The 26,311-nt window shown below is 48.6% G+C and overlaps 1 protein-coding gene across 7 annotated transcripts in view; it reads right to left on the reverse strand.

The window, feature by feature from the left end:
- The window catches only part of CASZ1 (castor zinc finger 1), a 273,367-nt gene that overhangs the window by 103,812 nt on the left and 143,244 nt on the right, over positions 1 to 26,311 (reverse strand). For 2 of the 7 annotated variants that reach the window (XM_075906428.2, XM_075906431.2), the window contains exon 1: positions 22,689 to 23,164. The exons of 3 other annotated variants lie outside the window; for them this stretch is intronic. In XM_075906428.2, coding sequence (XP_075762543.2) covers positions 22,689 to 22,737 — 49 coding nt within the window. In that variant the 5' untranslated portion in view covers positions 22,738 to 23,164. Of the gene's footprint in view, positions 1 to 22,688; positions 23,165 to 26,311 lie in introns of those variants that run through there. 2 more of the 7 variants (XM_075906424.2, XM_075906432.2) reach the window with 2 other exon arrangements.

The following is a 26,311-nucleotide window of genomic DNA, read 5'->3' on the forward strand; positions in this document are numbered from 1 at the left end:
AAGGCCCTTGGGAAAATCACTTCATCATGCCTCAGTTTCCCCATCTGCAGGACGAGGGTGCTGGTGATAGTGGAATAAACACAGGGTGGCACCAATGGAATTACCCTGGACCCAGACTGGGGTGGGTGGGAGCAGAGTCTGTTGCAAAGAATATGGCCCAAATACCAAAGGCCAACATCTGTTCTTAGTGACACCAGTGTAACCCAATGGGGTGGCACTGGGGAAAGAGAGAGCAGAATCCGGCCATTAACCGGATAACCCCAGTGGGTCAATGAACTCTGAGAGGTTACACCAGGTGGGGAGGGGCCTGTCACTGCTCTTGTATGAGCCACTCCAGCGCTTCCTGTCCCATTGCTGTTCCCAGCTCCAGCCTTGCGTGCCCTCCCTTAGGAAGCTTGTCATCCCAGCAGCAGCAGAGAGGACGGGGAAGGAAACGGTGAGCTGGAGGCTCTAAGGACAGGGTTTTGTTTTACCCAGCTGGCAGGTTTCCTGGGGGAGGCGTGCAGAGGGATACACACCCCCTGCTGCCAAATTCCCATCCCAAGTCTCTATCGATCTGCCCTACTTGGCAACTTATCTGCAGCCACTGTCTGTGGAGCTGGATCAATAGGACCTGGGCGGATAGGCCGGAACAGGTGCTCCTATGGTGAAGGCAGAGCCTTTGTGGGAGGTGGGGGGGACGCACTAGTATTTTGGCTTTAACTTTTCCTAAGCAGAGGAAGAGAGAAGCTGGGAATGAAACTAAGGTTGAGTTTGGACCCACTTTGAATGCCTGCCAAGCTTTTCGTCCTAAGGCAGTGTGAATTGCTGTGCCTCCGGAGGAGACAGAGGAAGCACGGGGTATTCCTGCCCTGAAGAGTTAACCTGAGCTATAAGCCAGGTATTGCCCCTAACTCACCTCCTGCCCACACACATCCCTGGTAAGCACTTCTCTGTTGGCTAGCCCACCCTGAGGCAACAGGCTAATTGCTAATACTCCTCCAGCGCTTCCCACAATGCTCCCCATGTCCCCAGAAGGACAGACAAGTCTTCCTACAGTTCATTGGGAAAGAATCCAAGTGCAGCACAAAGAACCAGGGGAGATGCTGCTGAAGTCCTAGCAACACACACAGGAGAGAACAACCAGAGTCTGGCTTTGCAGCATGGCTCTGCGCAGCCAGACTAGGGTGATCTAGGTACTCAGAGAGGAGTGTCAGTCACACAGACTAACTGTAATAGAGACACACTCCCAGCGACTAACACTCCTCCATCCACCCCCCCCCCCCCAGGCCAGCCAATCCCAATGCTGACAAAAGGAAATCAACAACCTGGACAAAGGGAGCCTTCAGCCCATGTGTGGGGGTCCCAGACTGGCCTAGAAGCACTGAGCTGAGCAAAGTGGGGCAGGAGGCCTGGCCATGGGCAGAGTGAACAGTGGCTTCTCCCATCCAGAGGCCCAGCTGCCAGCTTTCACCAGGAAACACATGACCTCTTCCTCCCTCCTGTTTCAGAAGGTCTACTCAAACCACTTCCCCTTCCTGCATCTGTGGACCTCCTCCTGATGTTCAGACAGAGTAACTGGATCCATTTGTCAGGCTCAGAGGCATAGCAACAACAGAACCCAAGCCCCCTGGCACCAAGCGTATGCTCTAACCATTAGAAAACTTTGTTCCCCTAATTTTTAAGCCAACAGCGGCCCATTGGGAAAAGGCACCACAATCAGTTGGGAAAAAGGGGCTCTGTGGAAGGGGCACCTGAGTGAGGCTGTCCCTAGAAGCTGGAGCACTCCTTCACTAGGGCCAAGAGTCACTGGAAGGCCGCCTGTTCCCATTAGAGCCGGCTGTGAGAGGGACACTGCATCGGGTGTCACCTCCAAACGTCCTTCAGAGAGACATGTAGCGAGAGAGTGAGAATCTGCAGTTGTCCCGACGTTTCTCACTCGGCAGAACAACTGTTGCAGTCCTTTTAGAATAAACCGGGCAACTGTTCCCAAAAGCGCTGCCCCCTCAGCCCCTGCCCTTAAAAAAACCCTAACAACCAATCTCCAAAACACCAGCTTCTGAGTCAGGGTGAAAATGTTATTAACAAAAACATCACTCAGGGGTGGGACACCTGCTCCCAGACAAGCAACTGGCTTGGCCCTCGATAGTTAGCATATTACATCAGGGCCCAAAAAGAGAACGGGAGGGGAGGGAGATGGGGAAGAGTGGAAAAGAACAGACAGAGGGAAGGCAACAGCCCAGGGAAGTAGAAGAGACAGTAGGAAAGGAGAAAAGGGGAGCAGAGAAAGCAGGAGAGGAGTGTGCCAAAATGAGAGGGGGGGTGCCTGAGAGGGCGTGCAACCTCTGAGAGAGCAACTGTGTGTGTACATAAGTGTGAGAACATGCAAGAATGGAAATGTGGGTGTGAGAAAGAGAGTGTGTGTGTGAGAGAAAGGAGTAGGAGAAAGTGAGAGAATATTTATCGGGGGACTGAGGAGGCCTGAGCCTAGATTAGAGACAGGGAGAGGAATAAAGGGGAAGGAAGAGAAGAGTGAGAAAGGGGAGGACAACATCCCGGAGAGCCAAAGTGCCTTGGCAAGTGTAAGAAGAAAAGAGGGATTGTGAGTGAAAGACAAGAAAAGAGGGGGGATACACAAGCAGCAGAAACAGGGGAGAGAAGGCTGGAGGACGAGCGGGTGTGAGCAAACACGGGAACCGAGCACAGGTGGGACAAGAGAGCGGACCAATAAGTGCAAGGGACAGAAAGAGAAACGACTGTGGAAAGGGAGAAGGGGACAGAAGAGAGAAAAATAATAAAATAAATAAACAGCAGGGAGAGAGGAAAAGATGTCTATTAAAAACCTCAGTGCATAACACAAAATGTCAGGGTTTATAGCTTCATTCTTGGCATTGCTGGTACTGAGAACCCCACACAGAAATGTCACTGCTTGTCATGTTTAATCACCTGCTATTTGTTAACACCTTCACTGCATGGAATCTGCCCCTCAACCTCCTCCGGGCCTTCCATTTGGAGTGCAAACTGGGAACACCCCCCCACTCCCACTGGTTCTGTCTGGACTGTTATAATGGAGCCAAAGAATGCTTGGGGGAGAGGGGAGTGGGCAGCAGGACTCCTCTCTTCCCAGGACAGACCCCCAGGGCATGTCAGGAGAGAAACAGCACTTCTTGTTTTCTAGCAATAGGTCTCAACCAGGCTTGGCCTTTGCACACTAGCTAGTTCACTGGATAACTGGGGGTTAATAACATGCACAAGCACCAGGGGGTGCCACTGTTCAACGACAGTCAGAGCCTCCCCACACCATGGGAGAGTTAAGGGATACTCCTAGGGGCGAGGGCAGCTATAGGAAGACCAGGTAAGTAAAAGAGGAACTGGGACTTCAGTGTGTGAGCACTAACAGGAGAGAGGGGCAGGAATGGGATAAGCATATGACCAGGCAGAGGAGAGCAACCTCAGAGTGCAAGTGCTAATGAGTGTAAAGGGTGATAGCTCAGAGCGCCTTTCCCTCTTTCCATCTGGAAATGGCCCTTGTGCTCCTGGCCCATTCATCTCCAGTGCTGAGAGGCTAACTAGGATAGATAGATAGATATAAATAAGTACCCCCCCCCAAATCCCCGCAAGTCTGGAATTCTCCAATCTGTTTGCTTGAACAGCAACTGTCAGATAAAAGCAAACATCCAAAGCCATTAAACGTACAGTCACAGTTCCCTGCCATGGCATCTGCACTGCTGACTTTGCTTCAGCTCTTCTCTGCGTCTTTCACTTGGGGGGTTTATTTATTTATTTCAAAGATTCCCATTTTCCCCTGCATCCCCCTCTCCTTCAACATCTCGGCCTGCCGCAAACCTTCTATTCACGCCGTCGCACAGTGTTACTGAGGAAATGATTCAGAAGTTATCACTGGACAAGCTGCCCGGTCTCTGTTTCTTTTTACTCTCCCGTTAAAGGGAAACCAATATAGATCCTCCTCTGCAAAATTCTGCAATGCAACTGTGATAAACTGTTTCTACAATTTCTGGGCTTGCCCAGAAAGATTCACAGCCCTCCCCCCCCCCCCCATCACACAGAACACAACAGCCAAGTGCAGCGGTGAATGCAGCCAAGGAGTGTCTTATAGTGACAAACTAAAATCCTTCCAGGAATAGGGATAACTGTCTGGAGGGTCCCAGACTGGGCTCCTTTAGGAAGTAAGGAAGATTTACTGAGGAACAGGGGTTTCAAAGTCTTTGCCCATTCATTTTTAATCCCTCCTGTTCCACCTGCATTCATAACTGCACAGCTGACTCAGGTGCATTAATGGGTGGTTTGCACCTTTCTGCTAGGCCTCAGTTGCTGACCATTATTGTGGATCTGATCTAGGATGGGCAAGCTAAGTTCCTACCACCCTCTTTACCCTAAAGCATTGGCTAAGTACAGCTTCCCAGGCAGGCCCAGGTGGTCTGATCCTCTCTCTCATTTTGTAGAGAATCACCACTCCTTCTCCATGGACACGCACTGGCTAGTGAGTTCACCAGTCAGTTAATTCACAACAGTGATGGCCGCAGCTGCTGGCTCCTCCACCCCCAAACTACTCATCGATGATGGTGTCCTCATGGCTCAGCTCCTTGCTGAGTGCTCTGTACTCATGGCTGAGGTAGGATCACTAAGGGCAAATTCCCCCAATGCAGCTCCTAGGGTTGCCAGATGGTTTAACCAAAAATATCGAACACCACCCCACACCCAAAAAGAATACGTGGGCCATCTTCTCTCCCTGCTCCAGACCAAACATCACCCCTGCAGAACCAGGTGGGCAGGCAGGAGGGCTGGACACAGTTGCTGAGTGTGTGTAGGGTTGCCAGGTGTCCAGTATTGACCCGGACTGTCCAGTATTTTTGCCTCCTGGACAGGAAAAAAAATCAGAAAATACTGGGCATTTTAGGTGTCTGATATTTTTAAAATTATTTAACCGGACAGGAGGCGAAAATATCGGACTGTCCGGGTCAATACCGGACACCTGGCAACCCTAGCAGCTCCCGCCTGCATGATGGTCCTGCTGGTGGGGTCACAAGGGTCATGGTAAAATGGGTGCAACTGCAGGTTCTCAGTCTAAGAGGCTTCCCTGCCATTGTTCCCATCAGTCTTGGTCTCTATAAGTTGTGAATATCAAAGGGCCCCGTCTGAAATCATCAATCCAAACCGACCAAAGTTTCAGGAGAGGTTCAGATCGGAATCCCTGAAGCCAACTCTGCCTGTTGTTTGAAGTTCTCAGGTTGGCCTCTAAAACCCACCAGAGAGCGGCTGTTCTTGCAAGACGTTGACTGAAACCTCCAGAGAACACTTCACCAAATACAGTATTGTCATACCCATGCTCTTGCTCTAGTTCAGCCTGAAACCTCAACCCTATGCTAGCCCTATCCCTGTTCTGAATCTGGCCCTCTTGGGCATCTCTACACAAATAACAATTAGTTTGTTGATAGATGCACTTTCATCAGTATTGTTGAAACAAGGCATAGACACACAAATGATGGGTCAACTTAGAATCTGCCTCTGTCCTGTGGTTTGAAATCCCAGAGCTCTCAGTAGTTTGTCCTCTATCTTTGGTATCACAGGGACCCTTCCCACCAAAAAACAGTGGTCAGATAAGGGGAGAAGTAAGTCTGGATGGGTCAGAGTAAGAATAAGGAACTTGTGCAAAAAGTGATCAGAGTTCTGTCTGGTTTGGAAATGAATAAGAGGAAAACCTACAGTATGTGGGGAGGCCAGGGACACATTTGAAATGATGAAACAAAAATGGATCTCAAACACACACAAATATGTGTTTGTAAAATACAGTCAAATGAAAACCGAGGTGCCTCAGCTAGCAGAAACAATCCAGTACAAAGGGTCTTGGAAGAGTCTTTAGAACCTGGCACAACCTCTGCTCCGAAGCTGTAGAGTTCCCCCAGCACTTGCTCTCTAGGTCCCCTGGGTCCCTTTGGTGACTCAATTAAAGGACAGAAATGCTCTGGTGGGTGCAACTACAGGAATCTATAGGCTACTGTTTGCAGCTGTCATCAGTAATCAAGGCCACAAGAACAGTTGCCTAAAATCTATGTGCAGATTCTAGAGACTCATCTTGTCCCTTCCCCACCATTTTTCTCGCTCTCAGACATTAATCAGAGGGAATTAATACTGAGACAAAATAAAATGGCAACAACCTAACACACATAACACAACCTCCCATCCCAGATCAGCCATGACAAGAAATTGGCTCCAAATCAAAATCCCAGAGCCAAACACCTCTACAAGTCTGGGAACCCAAACTCCACACAGGATTTGAACTTCAGAGCTTAGGTCTGACTTCTGGAGCGATCAAAACTCCATCTCACCTGACTGATCTTTGGCAGCCTTCTCACAGTGGCTTTGCTGGGGTCCAGTCTAGTACCTGGGGGAGAAATATCCACATCTCTTCACCATTACCAGAGTTTAGCCATCTCAGCAGTGAGGCCAAGACTTGCATGATCCTGGGGGCCTGAGCTCTACTCTGTGCTGGAAGGTGTTCCTCTGGAACAGTGAGGGGGCACACTGGAGAACTGGGGCAGTCTGTACGACTGCTGCCCATGCTGTCTCTGCTCTGTGGACAGAGGCCTTTGCTCTTCACAGCTGTTCATCTGGCACCTTTCCCAAATACTAAATTCAACTCTCAAAGTGTAAAATAACTCCCCAGTCAATTTGGGCCAATTTTTCTTCTCTGCGCACAAGAGGTGCACCAGCAAAAACACAGGCATGTCCAAGGGCTGCTACGTACAGGATCAGAAATGGATGCTGGTGGGACCCTTTATGCCAGACAGATATGAGGAAACTCAGCAGGAGGATTTCACGGCAGATTAAATTCACCCATGTGCAGAAGACCCAACACAAAGCCTATGTGCCACTTACACCCTGCTCTGGAATGGTGCACGGACTTTGTGACAGTCTTTTGCACAAGGGTGAATTTTACCCTTTGTGAAAATGGGCCAAAAAGTGCACCACGAAGCCTGATTTCCAGAGGGTAGGTGCTCACCACTCCCTGGGTATGTCTACACTACCCCGCTAGTTCGAACTAGCGGGGTAATGTATGCATACCGCACTTGCAAATGAAGCTCGGGATTTGAATTTCCCGGGCTTCATTTGCATAAGCGGGGAGCCGCCATTTTTAAAACCCCGCTGGTTCGAACCCCGTGCAGCGCGGCTATACGGGGCTTGAACTAGGTAGTTCGGACTAGGCTTCCTCGTGGTGTACCGGTAGTTCGGAATAGGAAGCCTAGTCCAAACTACCTAGTTCGAGCCCTGTGTAGCCGCGCTGCACGGGGTTCGAACCAGCAGGGTTTTAAAAATGGCGGCTCCCCGCTTATGCAAATGACGCCCGGGAAATTCAAATCCCGGGCTTCATTTGCAAGTGCGGTATGCCTACATTACCCTCCTAGTTCGAACTAGGAGGGTAGTGTAGACATACCCCCTGAGACACAGGGCCCCTTGAAACACCTTGTGCTAGACGCCCAGTCCCCACTTTTAGCAATCAAGGACAATATTTTGTCCGTTTATGTCACTTTGTCCAATCTGGCAAAGTCTTTGGGGGGGGGGTTTCCCCCTCTCCCCATTCTTTTTCTTTTACAGTTTTTTTATGAATTTCCTTCTGCTTCCCTCCCTTCCTCTCTCCCCTTCTCTCAAGGTCACACTGCTCGTTTGCACATTGAATATTTACTCAGCAGCCCGGGTCCTTTCACAGGCGCTCACCACAAATATGCTTTCTGATAAAGTCAGGAGAAAAGAAACTATAAAACCCAAAACAAGATCAGAAATAGCAAAGCCCAAGCAGGTCGAGGCAGGGCAGGCAGCAGAGTAAAATAATTCAGCAGAGAAAGCCAGCAAAGAGTTATTTTCTCCACATTTTCCCTGAGGTGTTCCTGCCCACGCCCCCCTTTGCCTGTTTGTTTTTCTGAACATTTTCATTCTGATATCAGGGCTGTGCAAACTGATTATGGAAGATGGTTCCGTTTAACTTCTTCTCACACAGGATGAAATTCATGCCCTATGCAAAGGCCAGGGACTTTGTGTGCATCGGTCTTCTGTGCTAACCCTCTGCATAGGGGTGACTTTCACCCCCAGTAAGTAGATGAGTCCTCAGCTCTCCAAGGGTGCATCTACACAACAGGGCTTACCTCGAAATAAGCTACACAAACTGAGCTACGTCAATTGTGTAGCTTATTTTGATATAGAGCACTCTTCCACCGACTTCCCTCACTCCTCGTACAAAGAGGGTTACAGGAATTGGAGTAAGAAGTCCTCCAGCTTGACAGTATTTCAACAGTATTTTGAATTAGCTGCCTGCTGTGTAGGCGTGGACTAAGTTATTTTGAAATAAGGCTTTTTATTTTGAAATAACATTGCTGTATAGATGTACCCCAAGATCTACTCCAGGCCCATTGCTCATAACTGAAGTGAACAAAGCAATGAGGGATTTTACTGTATGTTGTATTGTATGGAGCAATCCTGCATTGCTCTGGGAGCAGACGAAAGAGTTCAAATCCTGCTCACCCTACTCGTGCAAGTAAGTTTACTGAAGGATACTGGACTATTTACATGAATAAATTGAGCAGCAAATGGCCCTAGATGACCTAATGAACCAATCCCATCTCTTAACTTTTTGTCCCTTTATGATGTGATTCTACAGTCTGAACCTTCTTGCCCGGATGGGGGATTAGAACGTGTCTATTATACTGAGCTCCTGTTTCACTCCCATAGATTTCAGGACTCCTGTATGATTCTACTGTGTGCTCAACTTCTGTTGTTCCCAGAAGATGTTGTGAGTTTGAAAAACTCCTGGTTAACTTCAATGGAATGGATGCTTGGCCAGCAAGGTGTGCTTCTGGAAACCTTAGCCCCAGTACTCATATTGTCCAACAAGGTTTTTTAATAATTTCTCAGTGGTATCATTTCCATCTCCATCTGACAATCAAAGCAAGCACATGGCTCTGATAGGAGAGATGGATCACAGCTATAGACCATTCACTAGCTATGTCCTATACATTTCCCACCATAACCCCACCTCGGACTCCTACCCCATAGTAAAACATACAATAAAAAAGGATGGGAAAAAGGAACAATAACAATGGGGCCCACGTACTTTGAAATGGGTTCATCTGTTGGCATGGGCTTGCTTAGGCTTCCATTAATTTTTCAATTATATGGGGGCATTGATAGCAGTTTGAAATTCATGCACATCAGCTGGGCCATGGTCCGTGTCTGTAGGGGACTCACATGCCCAGAGACTCATCTCACTTACACAGATGTAAAGGTGGACTAACCACCAATGTCAATGGAGTTATTTGGATTGACATCAATGAATCAGATATCAGATCCAGTCTACCAGCTCCCAAAGGTCTGGTCACTAACACAATTAAGGAGCAATAGCATGTGTTAACAAAAGCCCTGATCCTCCCAATAAACGTAAGAAATATTGCCTCTGTGAAATAACTGTCCATCTGCTACGCCCAGGATGGTGTGATTGGTGCTGATTAAGCCCCCTCCCCCCTCTTTCAGAGGGATGAATGCCCTTGCCCTTCCCTTGTTTTAGTGACATCTGATATTGCTGCTTCCCTGTTCCAGATCACAGTGGAAAAGTCAGACCAGGAGTCCCTCCATCACACTGATCAGGGAAGATGACCATCCTAAACCATGCTGCCTAAACTCTAGAGTTTCCCTTGGATTTTCAGCCATGATCACTTCAATAGCTGGGGATCTAAAGCCTGTCTGCTACTTGGATTCATAAGCAACTGGTTCCAGTCTGCACTCTTCCTGGCAGCCTGATTGCCTCACTGGGGCAGGGGGAGCAGGGCTCTGGTGGCTGTTTCCATGGCATTTCACCTTCTCTTTGAGGTTGCAGTGTTCTTTACTCCAATACAAGTGCTCTACCTCGGAACAGTCCAAACCACTACAGTAACACTACATGCTATGCTGACTGAGACCATTTGCAGAACTGTAGTAAATATATTACTAGAGTATTAATGATATTACAAGCTGTAGTACTTTTGGCTACTGATATTACGTCAGGAACTTCACTCATTGGGCCATCAACAGTACTGTAATATCACTAATGAAACCAGAAGTATCTTGGTGTCCAGTACTACTGCTGCAGCACAATTGCAATACAATTGCAATGGATGTTTGGCTCCATACTAACTGCACTGTATTAAAACTGTAACTTGTGGTGTTACCAGCCATTCACAGCACAGTAAGAACATTACTGTAGTACTAGTACTCTGGATCTGGAGTCTTCTCTGCCATTTGTGGTACTGTAGGATGTGAAGTACCCACAACCATTCTCAGTATTGTAGTAACAGTACTATTCTCTGAAACACTCCCGGCTACTTGAAGTACTACAGTAACACTGCTCTAGACTGCAGTGGTGTGGATTAGTGCTGTAGAATACTGTAGTACTTTTTTCCTGGCCAGATCTTTCCTGAGGAAGAGGTTGGCAAGGGTGCTCCTTGCCCTTAGTCTGGCTCCCCACAGCCTGCTGTCTTCCCTGGTATGGCCCGTCTCGACTCATTGCGCTCCCACTCACCCCCACCCTGTCGCGCACATGGCTTTAATGTTTTTATTACCTGTTTGACTCGCTGCCTTATTGCTTCTCCCCTTAATGGGGCCGTAACCGTGGAAACGAGGAATAAACGGCCACCAGAAAATGAGATGATTAAACAGGTCACCCTGGCAAAACAAACTCTGTGTTCACAGAGCCCAGTGGTGTATGCAGCTCCAACTCAGGGAAATACAGCGCTTGGCTGTGGGGGGCTGGCAGGGGACATGGGACTTAGAAGCCAGGAGCGCCTGCCCCCAGGGGATGGGGCTGTATGCCTCTCAGAAGGGGACCATGTCTTCAATAGGAAGAGTGCCGAGGACTGGATAGGTCCTGCAGTAGAAGTGACTGGTGTGAATGTAAGCAGCCCAGACTATAAACAGAGCTCAGGCCTGGGTCAGTTCAGAACAAGGCCTCAAAAGACCTACCTCTGCACCTTGCCCTTGTCTCCTCATTAATCACCCCCCACAGGATTCAGATACCTCCTTATGTCCTCTTGTTTCTGGTTACCTCAGGCCTTGCCCCCACAGTGTCACTCTCCAATGGCTGTAGCAGTGGGACATTTTCCAGACAAACCCAGAGAAAGACACTGATTTTGGATCTCAATGAACTAAGGACGTGGCTAAGGAAAGGGACCTGTTTTCCTGTCATCAATCCTCCTCCAGCACTGTCCCTGAAATAGGCTTGTGTGACCCTTTCCTAGACCCTTTCGCCTACAGTGCCTTCTCCCCCTTCCACCTCCTCATCCTCCTGACTGTTACTGGTTTTCTCTCTGTGCTGCCAGCCACAACTTCTGTGGGCACAGATGTGTCCACGACCACAAGATTTCAGGCCCCAATGACACTCAGGCTGCAGCCATGCTAGGAAGGTGGAAGGGGGCAGAGCCTTTGCCTAGGACCTACCTCAGCGACATTCTGTGCCAGCTGTCTGCCAAATACCACCTGCCCATCCATGCATCCTTCTCTCTGTGAGAAGTTACTCAGCTTGAACCGAACTTGTTTCTAGCTCCCTGTCCTAGTCTGCTGCCCAGGTCACCTTGATCCCGACAGAAGCGCAGTTTACTAGGAGCAGACAATCTCAGGATGTCTTGGCCCAACAGTTAACAGGACAGAGGCATCTCCCTGGTGCTTTTCTGCAGATCACCAGAGTGTGACTATAAAAGGGATGAAGCCAAGGCCCTGCTCCACAAGTAACCTGGACCTATGTGGAGGGTACTGGGCCAGCATCTTGGGACAGGGGCTGTGGATTCCTGGATACACCTTCAGAGGGCCTAGCACATTGCAGAGCCATCGGAAAATGGAGAGTAAGTAGACACAGAATTAAAAACCACCAAACAAATGACCATTACCTGGACTCAAACCCCATTATTATTATTGACCATGTTTATTATGGGCATGCCTGTGGCCTGGCTGAGATTGGAGCCCACTGTGCTGGCTACCGCACAGGCAGAATAAACGACAGCCTCTGCCCCAAGAAGCACCCTGTCTAACCAGACAAGACAAGCCCAAGGGTGGAGCAGGGTGTCACACACCAGCAGAGGAAATAGCTGCCATTGCAGAGCTGGAGCCATGAGGTTTGGAGTGGGGCTTGGTGAGGAATGGAGGCAGATCAGCTAAACAGCAAAAGATGACAGGGAGGACACTTCATAGAGGAAGAGGGGCAGAGCAGGGGGAAGAAGGAGAGTATGAGGGTCAGGTGTGGCGTGGGGCCGAGGTGATAAGGTTGTGAAGGAGGGAGTGGGAGAGGGTTGGAGACACAGCCAATCAGCACTGCCCAGGGAACATCTATCAGAACCATGGGAAATACTGATACACCATCAGCATCCCACAGTCCCTACTAAAATAGTGCCCGCAACTACTTTGGAAGCATCGTTCTCCGTCTGGCTGAAACCTGCAAGCTCTTTCCTCAAGCCAAAGGGGGCTGAGTGCCTCCAGAGAGGTGTCTCCCTTGCCCACTTCTTGTTCTGGGGAGTGCTGAGGAGAGAAGCGTCCTTTTTCACCTCTTTCCCCCATGCAGTTCTGCAGACCTAGACTTAGCCTCAGTCATACCAGAAGCTCTAAATATGACCCAGCCCAACAAGTCAGAGATGTCCTAACAGGCTCAGCTCACTCAGCCTAGCAACACAGAACAGGTTACAGGAAATCCCAGCAAGGTTCCCCCACACCCACATCCTGGATTCCAGGCCTAACCAGAACATTCCACCAAAGCATCACCACACCATAGGCAGGTTTTAATCCAACCCAGAAAGGCTAGGAATAGGCACGAGTTTCTAGAGGCCCTGCACCATCCCTCCCCTCACTGCGGCTAGAGAGCTAGGCACTAAGACCTGATTCTAATCTCCCGCTATCAAACCCCAGCTCAGAGGCTGCATTTTTCAACAAACGTTCTTGAAAATAAAACAATGCAAAGAGAAAGCAAACAAATGATGTCACAAACCGTCCTCCAAAGTGGTCGGGATCCTGCCAAAAACTACATCCCGCCCCTACCTGTCCCAGACCTGGAGCTTCCAGGTGCCAAAAGTCTGCAGAGAACAGACTCACAGTGACAGAAATAACATCATCAGACACTTGCAAGCCCACAGCAATGGAGACGAAGAGACAATTGCTCGGGGTGTTTGAGCTGGTGGCTTCTCTTAAAGAGGCGCATGATTTACAGAAAGGAAAAGTTTCATGGGCCCGCCTCTTTGTATCAATTTGAGTGATATTTCTGTAGTTAGGTGGGAAAGTCACAGAACTCATAAAGTCCTCTAACTGGGAGGAGTTTGCTCATCAGAACTCAGCCACGCGAAGGGGTGGGGAAGTGAAAGGGAGGGACGTGAAGGGGGACGAGTGAAAGGGAAAGAGAGTGAAAGACTCAGAACAAAGGAAAGGAAGAGGGAGAATGACAGGAAGAACAAGGAAGAGTATGGGAAAGAGGCTGACTGAAATACTGAGGGTGAATGGGAAACCTAGCCAAAAAAAAAAAAAAAAAGAAAAGAAAGAAGGAAAGGAGAGAGAGAGAGAGAGAGAGAGAGAGAGAGCACATGACAAAGGAAAAGGGACAGCAAAACGGAGACAATGAGAAGGGTAGGAAAAAATAAGGTGGCAGGAAGGAGACGTACAGAGTGACAGCCAGCAAACGAGGGCAAAGCACTGTTCTTTCTCCTCGGGAGGGGCCTGGACCCCGATCCCTGGGACCTCCCCGGCAGCTTGCCGAGTTCCTCAAAGGAATCGGAAAGACTGCAGACGGACTGTGTGTCCATTTAAAATGTTCAACTGAAAGAACAAACCGCCCTCTGTACACGCCCCCCAACTCCCTTCCACCCTGGTAGCTCCCCATGAACAGCTGCTCCTGCCTTCAGGACACACAGACAGTAATTACTCCAGGAGCCGCTTCCTTCCTTCTCTGCCTGCTGTGCAGGGGGTCACTTTGAAAGGAGAATGAGGAGGGGAGCTTCAAACAAATATAAGACACTGAACCCCCACCGAATCGTGTGGGAGCCAGGCATGTGCTCAAGGAATTACCCAGCAGAGCTGGGGGTGGGGTTGTTCCTAGAAAAGTTGGGCTTTGCCCACAGAATTACACAGCAGAACAAGGGTAGCAGGTGTGTCAAACTGCCATGCATGAGCCTGCAAAATGGCAAGCAGTCCAAGGAAGAGAAGCTTGGGAAAGGGTTGTGGTGCAGCTTCTGGAGAAGTCAGGCCTGTTCTCAGTAGAAAATGGGGCACTGACAGGACCTCCAGCAACAGAGGAGCTCTCATGCTCAGGAATTCCTGATGGGGAAGAGGAGAGCTCCCATGGGTGGGTCAGTCCAACGTGTGGATAAGCACAGGCACTGCGCTGGCAAACACCTTGCAGGGAGGTGGAGCTGCTTTAATGAGAAGATGCATCTATGACTCAGGCCTCAAAGGGATCAGGACTTTTTATTATTATTATTTTATTTTTTCATCATAAATTCCGCCCTAGGATGCCAGATCCCGCCAGGTTTTTCTGGAAATACCAGACAAGGACGAGTGGCGTTGACTGGCGTTTGATGGTTTCCCAGGTTGAGAAGCTACAGTACATTCCAGTTCCTAATTTTCCCTTGGCCTTGCCTATGCCACTGGCAGCTGTTCCGCAGGGAATCGCAGGCAAGGGGGCTGCTCTCTCAGGAATCACTTCCATTTTCTAACAAGTACATATTCACAACTGTAACAGCCCACTGATACTTTGCCCCTATTGTCTGGGATCTCACAGGTCTTCCAAAGACCCCTCTGCTGGAGCCATGAATACTAAGGAACAAGAACAGGACAGAGGAAGCCCAGGGAGGACCCAAAAAGGCAGGAGAATTGTGGAGGCTGGGGAGGGGCAGAAGTAGGATCCACTCTGCCTAGGGGAGCAGCATTCTTGGCCACAGCCCTGCACTTTGCCCATAAACAGGCCCCAGCCCTAATTCACTGATACCCATTGCTGAAGTGCCTATCCCCGGCTCTGGGCTGCTAAGGTGGTATGTTGTTAATTCCCGCATTATTGACAGGGAAGCAGAGGCACAGAGAGAAAGAAAATGATGGGCCAAAGCCAGGAATAGAAGCTAGGTCTCTCCTGAGCACCAGGATTTAACCACTAGGCCTCTCCCCCCTCAGTTAATATGGTTGCTCATGGATGTCTCCTCTGCAATTACACAACATTCCCTAGCCAAAAAAAGGGATCCAAAATAAGCCAGGGCCCTCTGTTATACTCAACTTCATTGCTTAGATCCTCCCAGCCCTTCCAGCAGCCCTTTGGCCTCCACTCTGATAGGCTGCAAGATGGTCCCCATTGCGCATGCACACACCCTCCTCACCCACTTCGTCCTCCTGTCCTGTGCAGTTTGACACCCCACCCTTTCGTGCTTGATGCCCTGCAGGTGAGATTGGCTGGCAGCAGAGATGAGATAGAAGCTGGTGCAGGGATCCTTATCTCTGAATCTCCTCCACAGCCAGCTGTAATGAATGCTCCCCAGTCTTCCCTAAACTGGAAAGTTACTTGCCTCCTTTAGAATGGGGCTGATTGGAACATGTAAATTGCAGTGGGGAATAATTTAACAGTCCAGGTGGCTGGGTGATTTAAAGCTCTCTCCCCCAGCCTGTGCTGACGCCCCTGATGCTCACATGTCTCACAGACCCATGTGGTGTTGAGAAAGACCAGAACTAAGGCTCTTGCCCAGACCCCTCCTTGCTAGCTTCAGAGGACTCTGGTCTCAGAGCAGCTAAGAAGCCTATATCACAAAAGCCACCAGCACTTCTACCACCTCTCTTGGCAGCAATGTCAGCAGAGCTCAAGGAGCGAACGCACCCAGAAAGCAGAGCTCCCCTCTCATCCATCTGGCCAGCCAAGAGGCACCCTGGCACAGGTGGCGGAGTGCAGAGGAACCTCACGTTGCCCAGGCCATGCTGGGCCTGCCCTATGGGTAAAGAGAGGATTTTAGCATTCAGAGCTTTAAAGTTAGCCCCATCCACACACCTGCAGAACTAAAACACAGAGGCACCAACCTCTCCAGAAGCCGAATGAGAGAAGAGGTCTCAGCACAGCAAGAGTGAGTGTACAGCAGCATGTAACAGGGACTGTGTACAGAGCATGGGTGTGGGGGGGTGTGGCCGTGCATGCAGTGTGGCTGTGCAGAGTGTGTAGGAAATGTCTGGAGCAGGGCTGGATGTGTATGTATACAGCATGACTAGGTGTTTAGAAGAGCATGGAGTATTGTGTCCAGAGGAGGCACAGATGAGTGGGCATGTGCATGAAGATAGTGTCTCCAGGGCAGGTGTGTATGTGTCCGGTGCAGCTGGGGGTGTCTGCATACAAGCATGTGTGGCTATGTCTGGAGCAGGTGTGTGTGTGCAGCACAGTTAGGGGTGTGTACACATCTGTGGGTTCCACTTGACCCTAGACACACCTATGCAGATCTTTACTTTTTCCCTTCAGTTCACAAGGGCTACGTCTAGACTGGCATGATTTTCTGCAAATGCTTTTAACAGAAAAGTTATTCCGTTAAAAGCATTTGCGGAAAAGAGCGTCTAGATTGGCACGGACACTTTTCTGCAAAAGCACTTTTTGCGGAAAAGTGTCCGTGCCAATCTAAACGCAGTTTTGCACAAGAAAGCCCCGATTGCCATTTTCGCAATCGGGGCTTTTTTGAGCAAAACAATACCACGTTGTCTACCCTGGCCCACTTACGCAAAAGCATTTGCACAAGAGGGCTTTTGCCCGAACGGGAGCAGCATAGCATTTCCACAAGAACACTGACAATCTTACATGACATCGTCAATGTTCTTGTGGAAATTCAAGCGGCCAGTATAGACAGCTGGCAAGTTTTTCCACAAAAGCAGCTGCTTTTGCGGAAAAACTTGCCAGTCTAGACGCAGCCAAGGGGCTTTGCTGAAACAACCCTCTCAGAAGCCACACAGGTGGCTGGGGGCGAATGATCATTTCACACCCAACACTGGGAATGGGGCATCCAAATTCCATACTGGGCCAGGAGTGCTCAGAGGGCTGTGGGCACTTAGGTCAGCAAGTGAACGGCACCCCACGCTTTCCTTGTCTTTCTCCCCTTCCCTTCTCATCCTCTCTGCCCCTCTTGCTCTCTCACCAGGTTGTGTGTGGCTCAGCTTTCCTTCTGAGTTTGAAACTGCCCCAGGACTAGAAGATCCAAACAGTTTCCCACCTCAGGAACATTTTGTGCTTGTTGTTTGTTTTTTTGTTTCCCCAGCAGCTGACAATTGCTCTGCCCTGTACCTGGTACCTCAGCCAGGACTCCATCCCCTAAATCAGCAGGGAACCTCCCATGAGCCAGAAGATAAGGATGGGAAACCTCAATGGCTCCAAAGAAAGGACTTTAGGAACTTTGAAGAGGAACATGCTGTAACCAGGTGAATTACAAATTTATATTTTTATGGGGCTGGTAGGGAAGCATCTGGAGGACGAAAATCCCCACCAGATCCCACTGCTGCAGTGCTGTCAGCTACTCTCCTTGTGGGCCGAGGGATGGGGATACTTCCGGTACTTTTGTGTTCAGATGGAAAGGGCATCTCCTCAGAAACAGGAGGAAGGGCAATGCTGGCCCAGTGGGACGCAGGACAGGGAGGCACCTGTGAGGGGCTCTCTCATGAAATCAGCACCACGGAGTCCAAAGAGAGGAGAAGAGAGTTTGGAGTTTGTGGGAGGGAACAATATATTCATACCCATTCAGCATCCACTCTACCAACCAATCCAACCCTGCACCCATCCAGCATGCCAGCCCAGCCCTGTACCATCTAACATGCAGCAAGTATTTGCTCCTGTTCATCTGCATAGTTCCTTAGCCCAACCTTGTTCTCATCTAGCTCCCAGTTTCCCTACCCAGATTGGTCCCGTCTTTGTCCAGGCCTCATCTCCTCCTATGGCCCATCCAGTACCGCCCCATTCTCCCCTTACATCTGGCCCAGCCCTTTTACACTCCCTCACCTGACTGGGCCTCACGCTATCCATTGCCAGCCCATCCTCCATCCACCGAGTGCCCACCTTCTGCATCTGGCCTAGCTATTCACCCAAGATACATGTTTCTGGCAGCTCTATAGATCCCAGTTTGTGTTTCTAACTTGTACAGTCAGAATAAGAGGCTAATAAGTTTCTTTGCCTGTCTCTGGTGCCCCTCCCAGCCCCACATGCCATGCTGCTCTGGGAGAAGAAGCAGGGAGCAGCGGGGTCCTGGTCTGATGGGGGCTTTCAATCCTCAAAATGGATTTTACCTGTTTCTGAAAGCCTCCCCCCCCCTCCTCCACTCCCACATCCCCTTCTCTCCAGGGAAATCAGTCTAAAAGGGGCTAATGGAACAATGTCCCTCTCTCATTCTCTCTCTCTTTTTTTTTATTAGCATTTGTGGAATTTATTCCCAAACTCTCCTAATCTTTCGTACACAACCATTTGATTTGCATAACCCAGCCCCCTCTCATAAAAACTGGCTGCTAGTTTAATTAAAAAATGTAAATTTGCTGTCATCTCGGGGCCTGGTGAATTAGGACGACATTGGCATTTTTTATTGCTGAAGACGTCCAAATTGATCCAGTCCACATTAAACCAGGGGGAACAGTACCATGTGGGATGTTGGGATGTGGGTTCTGTCCATACTCTCCCCAAATAAAATATCCTGTGCCCCCTCTCTGGCTAGCAAAGGGAGACCAAGACATGGATTGTCCCAAACCACCTTCTGGTTGGCCAAAAAGCCAGCTGGGCCTTTTCAGCGATGGTATTCCTCTGAACTGACTCCTAGTTGGAACCCCACCACCCTAAAAAAAATATAGACCACAAAATATCCCTGTGGATGAAAAGAGGCAGCAGCCTGGAGGTGCAAGACAGGAGGGGAAAGACACCAGCACTCTCCTCCATGTCCCAAGTCACGTTCTCTGCACCAGCCTGCTACTTCCCAGCCACTTTCAGCCAACTTTTGCATGTGAAACTCAACAGGCAGCCATTCCACAGCCCAGATTTACTTTTTGATGGTAGAAAGTAAGTCAAGAGTAGGCCCAAGACACAAGGGCAGCCCAGTTGTTATGAAAAAATCTGCAAGAGTTTACCAGGAGGCTGTTGGGAACTGACTAAAGCACGAAAGCCCTGCTGTAGAATTCTACCCATTCCACCAAAACCAAAACAAACTGCAGAAAGGTTCCCCATTTACATGGCCTTCCCCATATTGGTGGGTAGCAGACAGGGGAGGAGGGCAAACATCTCAGGGAACCCAAGAAAGAAACTAAAGGTTCAAAAATTACGTAATAAATGCTTACTCCCGCCCAGCTCCAGTATCTGTATTGATCACACCCACTTACACGCTGTGTTCTCTATCCGTGTAGTAGGTGCTTTTTTTGTTTACAGTGAAAGGATACAGTACATTGCCTGTACATACACACCCTAATTTTTTTTATCGAAATGCTGTTTAAAATCCAGCAGCTGTAGTTTAGAAGCAACAAGGGTGGTGTCCCCACCCTAAGGGATATTTCTACTATTATCTGAAAACAGTATTTTACACTATGAAAATACAAAATTATCTCCTACTGGAAAATTGAGTGCGTCCAACTATCTGAATATTAAAGTGCCCCCTCTTCCCAAAGTACCTATGCTCCTTGTCCCCACTCTGAGTGCAGTTCCTGTGATCTTGTACTGAGGTAACTCTGATGAGGGAAGGGTCCCACAGAAAATGATGGGAACCAACTGCTTCGGATATTTTAAAGCAGACTCCTAGACAAACACACATAGGGAACAATCGTATGCTGGCCCCAGTTGGATCAGCTGCCTGGCAGATCTTTCCTACTTTTAACTTCTATGGAAGTTTCTGGTAATAGAGGTCCCACACATTAACTCAATGTACAAAGCCCTTAGTAAGACCACACCTCCAGACTTTATACCCTGGGTCCTCATCAGTGAGCGTCCAGGATATTCAACTCCCACCACTAGAAATTTTTGTTTCTAGTGGTAGTGCACATGCCTCAGTGCACATAAAATTCATTCCGCACATGGATGGAAAAAAATCCATACATGCATGGGAAAGATTAGAGGAAACAGTGGTCCCTGTGGACTTCCCTCTCTCTTGTGAACCACCCTTCAGATACAGCCGTGGGGATACAAGACCTAAAGGACTAGAGAGAATTCAAGCCAAAATGACGGAGGGAAGTAAGCTGGCCTCCAGGAAGATAATGGCTAGAGGAGGTATTTATGGGGCAGATCTTTACCTTGTGATCACAGAAGATGGTTTCACCCACATGTAGGCTGTAATGCTGGCCTAAACAGATCTCCTCGCACCCTGAGCCCCAGTCAGAGTGTTGAACGTCCATGTTACCTGTGAGCACCATGGGGAAGACCAGGCGTGCATTACAAGGGTGCGGGGCAGAGGGCAGTTTCCATAGAAATGATGACAGGACAGGAAAGAGGAGGCCCAGGCCCAGGCGCTGGTTACTGGAGAAGCTAGTTGACTCTGCAGGTAGGAGGGAGTGTTTGCACTTATTGGCTGACAGGGTATAACTCCAGCCAGCAGGAGGCATTACCTCTCCAGGAAGAGGAATTTAAAATGGAGAGAGGTCCTGAAACCAGGCCAACTATAGTTGTAAACACCTGGCACAGCTACAGTTTGATCCCCAATCTAGGAGCTTCTACAGTTCCTGGAAATAGGGATGGAGGAGGGCGGGCAAATCATTGTTTAGTTCTCTTTAAATTATCCACCCTCCTTAAATTCACCACAACTTTAACACTTCTCCTACCCACTCAGCCTCCCAGCTACTTGCTCTACTGAAGAGATGCAACAGCACACACCCAGGCCTGGGCCAACCGAGATCTCAAATCAAGGTGCAGGTGTCCTTCCTGCTCTTTTTAATTCCTGATATCATTAAAACAACAACAACAACTTTATCCTTTTGAAGCAAAATAGCAGAGTTCAAAGTTCAGGCCAGTCAATCATCAACCAGTTTATTACAGTCTTATCACTTGTAAAAATATACTACAATAATGATCCAAATGACAAGATTGCCAGTGCAAGCTGGTTTGGCCCACTGATGTCATGTAGTTTTTAACAAGAGGGGAGGGGTATTGAATCATTGAGGGGCATGCTGTTTCACTTTCCCAATAGGACTGGGTTGGAAAGACTATGTTGGAACCCCATTTAATGGGAAATGGGACCTGAGGGATTCCTGACAAATTCCAAATTCACCTGTACCGAACTCCCAGACAGGGTTGCGAACTCCAAGCCCAAGACCTACACCAGGCCTGGCAACATAATTCACCCAGCCACCACCGAATCCCATGTTGAAATCACACCCCAGCCATCATACTGGGCCATGAAATCTCAACCCTAACTCTAATCCACACACACAGCGTGCCTCAAACTCAACCCGTCCCCCAACCTGACAACAGGCCGAGGGCCCCACACACCCTGCTGGCCCAACACCAGAACTAAGGCCAAAGATTGGGCTACAAAATTCATTAGCAAAACAGCAGCCAGTCCCGATACCTGGCCCTGTAATCTGAAACCAAAACCAGCAAGGAGGGGGCCTGCCATCCCTCCTCCCAGAGTCTACATACTTCACATGGAAAAGACAAAAGCAAACCCATCCCAGATGTGCCCGGGTGAAAAAAAAAACTCATTAAATGTAATAAGCATCCTCTTCATCTGACACTACCTTGTCCCAAATAAATTAAATTCCTTTTCATTTAGACAGCACAGGAACCTGACAAGCAACCTTTACCAACAGGACACCAGAGCTTAGAAGGGGGTTACAAAATTAAAGAAAAAACAACCCACATGCCTTATATATAAATGCAGATTCATTTCAAAACCTCCATAAACTTCCTCCCTTCGGCATCCTCCCCCCTTTACCCCATTTGTCCCTCCCTCCCTCCTCCCCTCTCTCTCACCCTGGAGTTTCTCTCGACTGCCTCCCAAATAATCATGCAAACAGATTTGGATTTGAAATCTACCGGGAGAGAGAGATCCTCTTGAAGCAGCCTCCCCCCCCCCCCCCTTACTTTATCTGGTTACAGAAAGAGGCTGGGGGGGGGGGGGGACTTCCGTAAAACAACTGAAAGAAAAGCGAAAGAGTCTGAGAGTTCCCACCTTGAGCTGTACCTGGGGGACAAGTACCCTGATTCTAAGCTACTCCCCCCATACTCTCTCAGGCTTCCACACTCTAAACTTATTAAGTTACCTCCATTAGGGGGAATCCGCCCCAAAACAATACCCCTCCCATATCAGAATGACATGTCATCCCTCCACACACATACACCCCTGCACTGGCTTTGGGAACATTAAAAAAGTTTCTTCTCCCTCCCACCAAACAGGAAAACAAAATAAAGAGAAATTAAAATTCCCCCTCTCTCTGAGGCCACCCAAAGCTGATCAGCTGTGCTGGGTAGTTTATTAAACTAAAAGAGAAACTATTTATAGACGAACCGGTCCCATCGGTCGCGCCCGCAGGAAAGAGAGCGAGAGAAGAGACACAGGCAGGGGAGGAAAAGCAACAAAAAATAAAAAAGAGCAGCACTGGGTGAAAAAGAACGAATGAAAGAATGAAAGGGAAAGGGGAGGGAAAAGAAGAGACCGGCACAGAAGGGGCTTTTTGTGTGTGTGTGTAAACTGAAAGAACAAGGGACAGGAAAAGAACAATTGTGCTGTACTTACCATAGTCGGAGAGACGAAAGCCGAATTCACTCAAATAATCAACTTTCATAATACTTAATTAATACCTAATTGCAACTGATTGCTCCCCGAATAACAAGTTGGTTTAAAATACTGATGTCATTGCTTTTGACGGACCTCCCCGAGAACACTTTGGCAGCAGAGTTCACTGGTGAAGGGGGGGGTGATGGGGGGGAGGAGAAGGCTGGCTGTCAAAAATGAAGGTGATTGGCAGGACAGAGCTTGGCCACACCTCCTGCCTGGCCTTCCCTACTGGCTAGAGGGCAGGTGAAAGATCAGGGTGCCTTCCCCAGCCTCTGCTCGCTGCCTCCCAGGGAAGATGCTGAGGGAACCAGCTCCCAGCTAGCGAGCTGAGCAGTTCTGACAAAAAGCCCAGCCAAGCAGCATTACCCTATCAGGGCTGCTTGCTAGGGGCCGGCCTTATTGGCTCTCTGCTTTCCCAAACCTTTGGCTCCCCAGGCGGGGAGGCGGGACTCGGGGAAAAAGAAAAGAAAAGAAAAGAAAAGAAAAGAAAAGAAAAGAAAAGAAAAGAAAAGAAAAGAAAAGAAAAGAAAAGAAAAGAAAAGAAAAGGAGACACACGAGGCTGGTGATCACACACCCCATCAGGAACCAAACCCCAGCAGCCAGGAAGCTTAGTGGCATGGGTTCAAGGGATAGAGATTTAAAGCTCAATGTCTCTCTCTTCTCCCACCCCCGTCCTGTTTTAACTAGCAAAGCACTTTGCCTGGGGGATACATCCTGTAGGGGATTCTCTATGTTAAATAAAAGTTGGGTTGATACTGGTGATAGGGACTGACGTGAGTAGAATTAACTGTATTTTCACCGAGATCAGGATCTGACCCGAATCAAATTCTGCACTGGATTGCACCCCCTCCGAAGGGCCAAAATCAGACCTAGTGCAACTGGAAGCCACGCTTTAAGTTACTCCAGATTCATGTCAATGTAAAGGAGACTAGAATCCATTCTTTACTCTAAAGTCAGTCCCTTTTGACTACACGGGTACAGATGAGAGTACAGCGCAGGCCCTTCAAAGTGCTAAGCAAACATGAACTAATGGTTGTTCAGTATTTAATTTAGGGATTGCTTGGCAGAATTTGAGATACAATCGCATTTTGGGGGGGCTTTTGGTGTGGAAAGGAGTTGGGTATTTTTCTCCCCTCCTTAGGGTTGTTCCAGCATTTATTGCTACTTAGTATTTCTCTCAATCAGAACAAACCCCACCAGACAAGAGGAAAAAATTATGCAGAAATGCACCTTTGCATTTGTGTTGCACTCTGGCTTGCATCACACAGACGGCAGGCGTCAATGGATCGATGCTTGCACTGTGCTGGCCCCCACAGTCTGCATATGGTCCCATACACCCAAAAGCTGGGACATACTGGGCCACAGTCTGAGCTCAGTTAGGCTACATCTACAGTGCAGCGCTATTTCTGGATACCGGAGGTATCCCAAAATACCTATTCCGCGTCTTTTGAGGGCGCCTGTTATTTCAAAACGTAACGGGCTCGCCATTCCAACGTCCCTGTAAACCTTATTCCACGAGGAGTAAGGGACGTTTTGGAATAGCAATTTATGTCTCAGTAAGTGCTGTGTAGACAGTGCCAAATTTCAAAATAAGCCATTTCGAAATTGACACAAAATAAGCGATGCAATTTGTGTAGCTCAAATTGTGTAGCTTATCTCAAGCTTCAGGTGCAGTGCAGATGCACCCTTACAGAGATGTAACTCTGGCGCTGCATGGGTACAGCCGAGATCAGGGCCTGGCTAGCTGATCCATTGAGCATAATGGGGTCCTGGGTTATGACTGGGAATTGCAATAAAAATAATCCTAGGTGAGCCGTCAGGATGCTTTTGTTAAGACGTCACCTAGAAAAGTTCTGAGTCTTTGCGCCAACAGGGCAGCACGAAACTTGAACTGAACAAAGGGCCAATGGAACCAAACAGTTCTCCCCAGACTATTGCATTAGTGATCTGATCACAGGAATCCCTGCAGCTTTAGAGAGAGAAAGACTGCGGGTGGATGAACATGAGGGGCTGTGCTGCGTGCAAGGCAGGGTGTCTGTGAGCGTGCACTAGTGCTAAAGAGAGAATGTCTGCATGTGAAAATTAATCCATGTATGGGTGCAAGAATGAACAAATAGGCGTGTTACAGTGTGTGTGGTGTGCAGTAGGGATGTTAAATATCAGTTAATTGAATAGCCGATTAACCTCATTAATTCTTATCGGTTATCTATTCTATAGTCCCTGGGGGTGGGACCAGCAGCCAGTGAGATCCAGTTCCACTCCCGAGGAATCCCTGCCACTCCGCGCTGCTGCCTCTGTATCAGAGGCAGCAGTTTTGGGTGCCAGGCAGGAGCTGGTCCACAAGGGGAGCCAGTTTAAAAACCAGCTTCCCTCACAGACTGCCTGCCTGCCATCCCACGCTGCTGCCTCTGATACAAAGGCAGCAGACCCTGTCTGGGCGGGGGCTGGGGTGGGGGAAGAGAGATGCCAGCAAGCCCTGAGCTCCCGGACCTGGTGTAAGCTGGTACTGAGCCTGGCTGCCTATCTGCCTGGCTCTTAATACACTTTAAATGCAGAACCACAATAAGGGTAGGTCCTGGACCCTGCACAAACCAGGACTGAGCTGGGCTGCTGACCAGCCTGCTAAAAAATGTATTGGCAGGGGGAGGGGGGAAATGGGCATAGTCTATAGCATTAACTGATAAACTTTTGCTTACTGGTTAATTGATTAATCAACTACACTATTACATCCCTAGTGTGCAGAGACGTCTGTGAGTGTGTAGTAAACAGTGTTGTGTGTGAGAGAATGTGTTTAGGGTAAGGCAGAGGGTGTGTACTAGTGTATGTGTGTGTATAAGTATAATATTTGTGTGTGTGTGTGTGTGTGTGTATGAGAGAGAGAGAGAGAGAGAGAGAGAGAGAGAATGTATATGAGAGTACAATATGGGGGGTGTAAACAAGTGTAATACAGGAGAGTTCTGTATACACAAGTGTAATATGTGTGTGTGTGTACATTAATGTAATGTGGGATGACCCTGTACACAAGTGTACCATGGACGTATGTACACAGTACAAAACAAACTCAGGCCAGAGCAGTAGTGTTCCCTCTGAATTGTTGGGTGTTTTACTGGTTTATGTCACAAGCTTCAACATTATTTAAACACACTGGGCCAATCCCACTGCTAGCACAGGCCTCACGAAGTCAGTGCCATTACACCAGGGGTGTGTTTGGCCTCAACGAGGTTATGGTTTTTTTTGCCCTGAATTTCCTCATTTTTTGTTGCTTTTATTTTTAAGTAGAAAAGAATGTTAGGGAGGTTCTGAGAGGCGTGTTGGGTAAACACACACGAGTCTCTTTCTTTAAAACAAACGAACAAGAATATTTACATGATTAAATAAGTATTTTGAACAGGTTGTGAGTTCTTTTCTTAAATCGTCCTGTATTGGGCGACATGGATTCTGGCAGGGCAGGTTCTCGGGCAGAGTTTAAGGAATAGCCAATGAATGCCCAAACTACAACCCATAAATCCATTTTTTAGCTCAGGGACCCCATTGGTACAGTCATGGCAGGCCCTAAATCTGATGTGTAAAACTCTTTAGG

The sequence above is a fragment of the Pelodiscus sinensis genome, chromosome 24, assembly GCF_052426305.1.
Source record: "Pelodiscus sinensis isolate ZL-2025 chromosome 24, ASM5242630v1, whole genome shotgun sequence".
Classification (NCBI taxonomy): domain Eukaryota; kingdom Metazoa; phylum Chordata; order Testudines; family Trionychidae; genus Pelodiscus; species Pelodiscus sinensis.